Source organism: Elephantulus edwardii, unplaced genomic scaffold, assembly GCF_000299155.1.
Source record: "Elephantulus edwardii isolate Elephantulus edwardi_28Jun2011 unplaced genomic scaffold, EleEdw1.0 scaffold00141, whole genome shotgun sequence".
In the NCBI taxonomy this organism is placed as follows: Eukaryota; Metazoa; Chordata; class Mammalia; order Macroscelidea; family Macroscelididae; genus Elephantulus; species Elephantulus edwardii.
This window is the reverse complement of record NW_006399891.1, coordinates 7,581,232-7,588,164: the sequence shown is the minus strand read 5'-3', so window position 1 is coordinate 7,588,164 and position 6,933 is coordinate 7,581,232. Positions and strand designations below refer to the sequence as shown.

The 6,933-nt window shown below is 54.7% G+C and overlaps 1 protein-coding gene across 1 annotated transcript in view; it reads left to right on the top strand.

The window, feature by feature from the left end:
- The first annotated feature begins 363 nt into the window (after window positions 1-363).
- The window catches only part of BARHL1 (BarH-like homeobox 1), a 7,092-nt gene continuing 522 nt past the window's right edge, over window positions 364-6,933 (top strand). The window contains exons 1-3 of the mRNA XM_006894437.1: window positions 364-1,021; window positions 4,908-5,130; window positions 6,692-6,928. Of these exons, the coding sequence (XP_006894499.1) occupies window positions 556-1,021; window positions 4,908-5,130; window positions 6,692-6,928 (926 nt within the window). The 5' untranslated portion in view covers window positions 364-555. The remainder of the gene's footprint in view (window positions 1,022-4,907; window positions 5,131-6,691; window positions 6,929-6,933) is intronic.

The following is a 6,933-nucleotide window of genomic DNA, read 5'->3' as shown; positions in this document are numbered from 1 at the left end:
TGGATGGAGCCGCGCGCCGCGGGCTGAGCCGCCGCTGTCCGCGGTGCTGACGCCGCCAGGTGCGCTCTGCCTTGCCTCCCGGGACCGCTGCGCGGGCGCGGCGCTCTCCACGGTGCTGACCCCGCCGCCTTCGGCCACCGCTCTCCTGCAGCAAGCGTGGGCTTTGGATTTTTTAAAAGCCGCTCTTTATTTAGATTCCAACATCCTCGCATTTCTTCCGTGCCAAAGAGGCACTCAAGCCGTCCGTCTCCTCCACTCTCCCCCAACTTGACGCGCCCTCCCTCTCCTTTCTCCCTGACACTCCCACCACCCCCCCTCGGCTCGGTGGCTCGGCGGGCGATGCCGCAGAAGACGCTCTGAGCCCTCTTGGATCTAATGCGCAGACAAGGTTGGCCCAGAGCTCCCGGGCTCCCCCAAGGCTGAACTCTGTCCAAGGTGCCCGCAGGCTCCCTGCCCGCCTTCCCCATGCCAGCCCGCAGCTAGGGGCAGGGGCAACGTCGGCTGGGGTTGAAGGTGGGTGGGGAGCTTTTGGGGAGGACAGGTCGCAGCTTGGCTATGGAAGGCTCCAATGGCTTTGGGATCGACTCCATTCTCTCCCACCGTGCGGGCAGCCCCGCCCTTCCCAAGGGGGACCCCTTGCTCGGGGACTGCCGCTCTCCCCTGGAGCTGAGTCTGCGCTCGGAGAGCAGCAGCGACTGCTCTTCACCAGCCTCACCGGGAAGGGACTGTTTGGAGACGGGTGCCCCGCGACCTGGCGGGGCATCAGGCCCAGGTTTGGACTCGCACCTGCAGCCCGGGCAGCTCTCTGCCCCAGCCCAGTCGCGTACAGTCACCTCCTCCTTTTTGATCAGGGACATTCTTGCCGACTGCAAACCACTCGCGGCCTGTGCACCCTACTCCAGCAGTGGGCAGCCCGCTGCCCCTGAGCCTGGGGGCCGCCTTTCGGCTAAAGCTGGAGAGGACTTTAGAGACAAGCTGGACAAAAGTGGCAGCAACGCTTCTTCAGACTCCGAGTATAAAGGTAAGAAAACCGGATGTGAAAAACTGGACGGGGGAAGGAGGGATGCTATATTTCTAAAAACTGATATTTTAAACTTGCTTGCACCCATGTGGAGACTTGCACCTTGAAGCTCCATCAGGGACCTGGCTGAGCCTTTGGACCTCCATAAACCTTTTAGCCAGACCTGTGGCTTTGCCTCCGGGTAACACAGAGTAGAGGTGGAAAGGGGGAATGTCATTCTGGGCGTCTAGGGAGGTCCTCTCAAATGCACAAAACAAACTTTCTAAACTCGGGCTAGGACCCTTCCTCCCAACAGTACTGATGGGTAGTGGTGTGTTCCTATCTGTACAGTGTTACTCCAAGACGTGACCCTTGCAGAAGCAACAGAAGACCCGAAGGGTTCTGCTTGAACACCTTCTTATAAGAGTAAACACCTAGCATGAGATTTCAGCTGGAGCCCTGAGAACAGCCAGAATTTTCCATCTTTTAATCTGAATTTCCAGATGGGAAGAGGCACTGGGGTCTCCCTCCCATTGGGCCCAGTGTGCTCTGGGCCTGATGAATCATGCAAAAGAAATGTTCATTTCGAACAAGAAACAACAGCCAGGTGGTTGACTTGGAGCAGGTTCAGAAGTCTGATGAAGAGGACCCCACATCCGACCATGGTCCTCCCTGAACTTGATTTTGAGTGGGCTGAGCAATAAGCTGCAGATTGTGTGCAGGACTGAGACATTTCCCAAGTCATCAACCTCGAATCCCCTGTGCAGGGCGTTCGTTGCTTCTCCTTCACTGGCCCTTTCATGTCTGTTAATATTTTTATAAAAACCAAGATAACAAATGGTTCCCTTTTTTGTACCCATCTCAGTTTAATTAGGAAGCTGAGATTAAATTAAGATGAAAGGGAGAAGGAAAAAAGGACTTTCTCCTGTAATTGTCTTTCTTCCGTCTGGCTCCTATGGTGCCCTAAAGGCTCTTTGCTGGGGACAGTGGCACAAAGTTCTTTCTAGGAAGAAGTCAGATGGTTAGAGGAAGTGATACCTCAGCTTTAAGGGAAAGAGCACCCCATTGAGCTTGATCCCCATTGAGCAGAAAACTAGGGTCTGGCAGAAACTGTTCAGAGTTCTCATTTTAGCCATGTAATTAATTCCTAGAACTCTTTCAAGGAAAGAAATTTCCCTTTAAAAGCTAATTCTTGATTGCTGTCGGCCCCACATTTCCTGGCCCCTATTTTTTCCAAGGCAGCTTCACAGATTTTTTTGGAAGGCTTTGGAAAACATCTTCCTTCCAGCCAAGAATTTGTTTTAACATACTCCACATAGAAACCCAACTGGGGCCCCACTGCCTATAAACGTCTTATTCCCCTGCACTTCTCAGGCAAAGGGCCTTTTCAGGCTGTGGCAGACACTGCCTAGAAAACAGGCCGGTTGAGCAACAGCACCCAGAAAGGAGGCCTGGAGGAATGGGAGTGCGGGAGGCCCTCCTGCCTTGGCCCAGTGACCCTTGCTCCTCCCCCTGGAGCCTTTCAGAGCAAGGCAGAGAAAACTTGCCCAGGAGAAAGAAAGGCACGTATATGTGCAATGAAGGAAGTGATGTAAATATATATACACTTATATGCATCATGTTTTATTATTTACAATTTTCACCTGCAACAACAAAATAGGCTAGAAGCAAGACTGTCCAACCTTGTGCTAGGAGCCCTTGTCAGTGATGATGGAGGAGTATGGAGTTTACCTGCTTTTATGTCTTTACCCCCAGGGCGGATTTTGAGGAGAGGTTTCTTCGTTTAAGATAGTTGTGATATCACTTTCTTTCTCCTGTCCCTGATAATATCTGATCAGTGAGGCGACAAGGGCCAAGGGCCCACTGTCCACATATTGCTTAAATGAGTTTGGAGGGAGAGGGGTGGAAGGATCCCCTCCTCCTCCCAGACTCTGAGGTCTTGGCATTTAGAATGCCCTGGGGTGGGGGGAGAATGGACAAGTCAGCCCTGGTTTTCATTAAGCAGGCTGGCTACTTAAAAACCAACCAACCAGCCAAGCACCACCACCACCAAAAAACCCCAAAACAAAAACAAGTTAGATAGTCCCTAAGGACAGACAGGCAGGGTAGGCCTAAACCCCTCTCCCCACATCTCCCACACCAACAATCGTAGGTGCAGGGAAGAACAGGTTCATCTGCTTATCAAAGGCTCTTAAAAAAGCTGAAACCCTGCTCTGAAGGAAGGGAGTCCACCTTCACACTATGGCCATAGGCCAGGCCATCGGACTGCAGGCCAGTGGAGAAAGCCTTGCTTTTAAACCAAGCAGGCAGGTGTGTGGACCTTGAACTTCCTGTCCTTCAGATGTAGCTTCTGGGCCAGGAATTTACAAAACTGAGGTCTCATCGAAATTAGCTCTCCAAGGAGGCTGAGGCTGAACTCCTGAGAGTGGGCTGGGGGAAAAGGCCTGCAGTCAACCTTCTTTCTGATAAACGGAAACCCAAATATCCTCCAGCGCACCTCAAGCTCAGCTTAAGTTCCGGAGTTTCACAAGTAACCTGGACAATTAGGTGAAAAAACTGTTTTCCTGCAATATCAAGTTTGAGCATGGCTTATCCAGGTCATTTCTTCTGGGCGCTTGTTTTGACTTTACCTCGCCTGCATAGAACTCGGGTTTTCCCCAACCCAACAGGTCCCACTTCCCGGCTAAGCCTCTAGGGTCAGTCGGCGGGAACTCTGGGCTCCAGGCGCGCGGTGCGGGTGCCAGGGCCCTCTCCCCACTCGCCCCGCAATGGTGCTTGCGCCCTCTCTGCTGAGAACCGCGGTCTCTGGTTGAAAAGTCTCGCTCCCCAGCGGCTCAATTAACCGGATTATTGTTTTCTATAGAAAGGAATCAACTCGTATTCAGCTGAACCCAGTCCCTGCAAAACGTGGGGCACAATGAAACGCACCATAAAGGAAAACAGAGGGGCAAACGGGGAGGGGCGGCCCCCAGGGCGAGTCGCTAATTTGGAGGAAGCGTCCCCTTCAGTAACCCTTAAGGGGAAGAAGGGAGAGTCTGAGCTTGCTCTTTCAAGTGCGTACAGTTCTCTGCAACGAACATGTTTGGGGGAAAGACATTATGCCTGTCCTGTCTACCCCTGAGAGTCCTCTTGTCTGGGGCTGTAGGACGTTGACCTATGACAGGCGCGCACGGAGGGCCACAGCTGACGCTGCGCACTGGGACCTCGGCGAAGGGCAAACGCGCTGAGCCGCCGCTTGATTTCTCCCAGGGCCGCGCGCTCCGCGTTTCCGCACTTGCGCCTCTCGGCCAAGCCTCCCAAACAGCCCAGGTTGTGGGCAGCTTCTTTAGAGACATAAACATCACTATACATCCGTATCCACCTCGGAGGGATGGCAAAATGTGGGCAAAACGATCTGTTTATTTGTTCTTTGGGACACTGAATCGGTTTGAGGTGAGAAGGTTCTGTCTCTCCACACGGGTTTTTCTCTCTAGATTGAGGAGGCCTTCTTCAGCTTTAGGCTCAGAGCACAGACCCGCAACCCTGAGCACGCACTCATTAGCCCACCCTGCTGGCACCCCTAGAACTCTCCACTCGCAGGGGGGTCGGTCTTGGCCCGCTCCCCAGGTTCGTTGTCTTAATCCCGCCGGGAAGGCAGACAGCAGCGCAGGAGCACCGCGGAGAGAAAGCGTGGCGGGAGTTCTCCCGATTTTATCTTCTTTTTTCGGCTGTCGCCAACGTCTCCGTGAGCCAAGGTTTCCATACTTGTTTTGGAAACCCAGGGCTCAAGAGCGGCTTTTCTGCAGGGCCAAAGCGATCGTGAAATTAACCAAACGCAACGGGCCAGCAGCTGGCCCGGGGTGGAGCATGTGAGTGGGCGCGTGGGGGTGACGAGGCCGGGTCCTGACGCTCCGCTGTCCTTCTGCAGTGAAGGAGGAGGGCGACCGTGAGATCTCCAGCTCCCGGGACAGTCCCCCGGTGCGCCTGAAAAAGCCGCGCAAGGCGCGTACCGCCTTCACCGACCATCAGCTGGCGCAACTGGAGCGCAGCTTCGAGAGGCAGAAGTACCTTAGCGTGCAGGACCGCATGGAGCTCGCCGCTTCGCTCAACCTCACCGACACGCAGGTCAAGACCTGGTACCAGAACCGCAGGTGAGGCATGGCTGCCGCTGGCAGGCGACAAGGGGCCATTCTCCTCTTCCCACCTTTCCAGGAGACCTAGAGGCCAGGGACAAGGGTTCCCTGGGCCGCCCCCATTCTGTAAGACGAGGAAGAAGGCCATGTCCAAAGTCTTACAATGAGGGCCACACGCATATCTAAACCAGTCTCCGTACACATGGAAGCTCATATCCTAGATAGCGGTGCGGAGGTATCGCGAAGGGAGGTGAGGCCGGTGCCTCGCTAGGTCGGCCCCAACCCTAATCCTGTGGCCGCTGAGCCCTGTCGGTGGAAGTCCCAGGCCAGGCAAGGGGTTGGCGGGTTAGAAGAGGGATGTCCAGGCAGGCAAGTGGCCCTGAAGTGACACAGTTTGGGGCCCTGTCCCAGCAGTTTCTGCTAGTACATCAGTTTTGCACTGGGCCTTTCGCTGTTCCCTAAAGGCTCTCGAAGTCCTGAAAAGTCGCAGGACACTCGGTCTGGGGCCTGGCCGAGTCCTTCCTTGGAAAAGAAGTGATCTAAAATCTGTTTTCAAAAGGGTGTGTGTGTGTGGAGGGGGAAACTGCACTGATCTTGAACCTGGTTTTCCCTAATCTCCCTCTCCATAAGGGCAGATGCACGCCCTACAACCCTACAACCCCCACCCCCCCCAATCCTCGCACTCAGTCACAGGAACATTCATACACGCACACAGGCCCGCAGACCCTCACAACAACTACACCCAACAGAAGTGGGAATGGTGCTTTCCATAAACAAGCCTCTAAACACATAACCCCATTAATAATAAATACTGATTACTGCTTCGGGCATCAATTATTAAGGTCCGTTACAGTAATTATACAATTATGATGATGATGAATAATTCAGAGAGGGAAACGGGGATGGCGTGGTCGAGCTTGCTTTGGAGGGACCCCGACCCACCATCTGAGCATTAGGGGCCGGCCCTGCAGGCAACGAGTGTGGCCTAGACGCCTAGGGACCAAGGACTGGCTGGTCTCCAGTCCTTTCTGGACTCCAGTGCCAGAGGGGATTCAGGGCTCGCCCAAGGCCTTGGAGCTGGCCTTGGGGCCCAGTAACTGCGCGCCAGGGCCAAGGGCAGCGGGCACAGGTGAGTGGATAAGATAGAGACCAGGAGGGTGTGCGCGCCCACGAGGTTCCTCTCAAAGCGCCTTCTGCAGGGCACGCTCACTTCGCTTTGCTCGCTTCAGCTGGATCTGGGGCCGGGGTGAGGTTTCTAAGGCGTCTCCAGGTACAATCCGACTTAGAAGCAGGTTCAGCTGCTGCTTTGTAGGCCTTTCTTAAAGGCTAGTTTCATGCCTCAGTTGTCTTGTCTATGAAATGGGAGTAATAGCTCTGGAAGGCCAGTGGAAAGATTAAACGACATCATGCAGACAGAGCACGACCACTTGCCTAGCACACCGTTATTGATCAATAATAAATATTAATGAAACGGTATAATTCCTCCTTGCCTCCCCTCTGGGCCAGGGAGTTGGGAGGAACGAGGATCGCCAGGCACTCTAGCTCTGCCTCTGACATGAATGTTTGTTTCGTATCCCAGGACTAAATGGAAGCGACAGACGGCCGTCGGTTTGGAGCTGCTGGCAGAGGCAGGCAATTACTCAGCGCTCCAGCGGATGTTCCCGTCGCCTTATTTCTACCCGCAGAGTCTGGTTTCCAACCTGGACCCCGGCGCGGCGCTCTACCTGTACCGCGGGCCCAGTGCGCCGCCGCCCGCGCTCCAGAGGCCTCTGGTGCCGCGCATCCTCATCCACGGACTCCAGGGCGCCAGCGAGCCGCCCC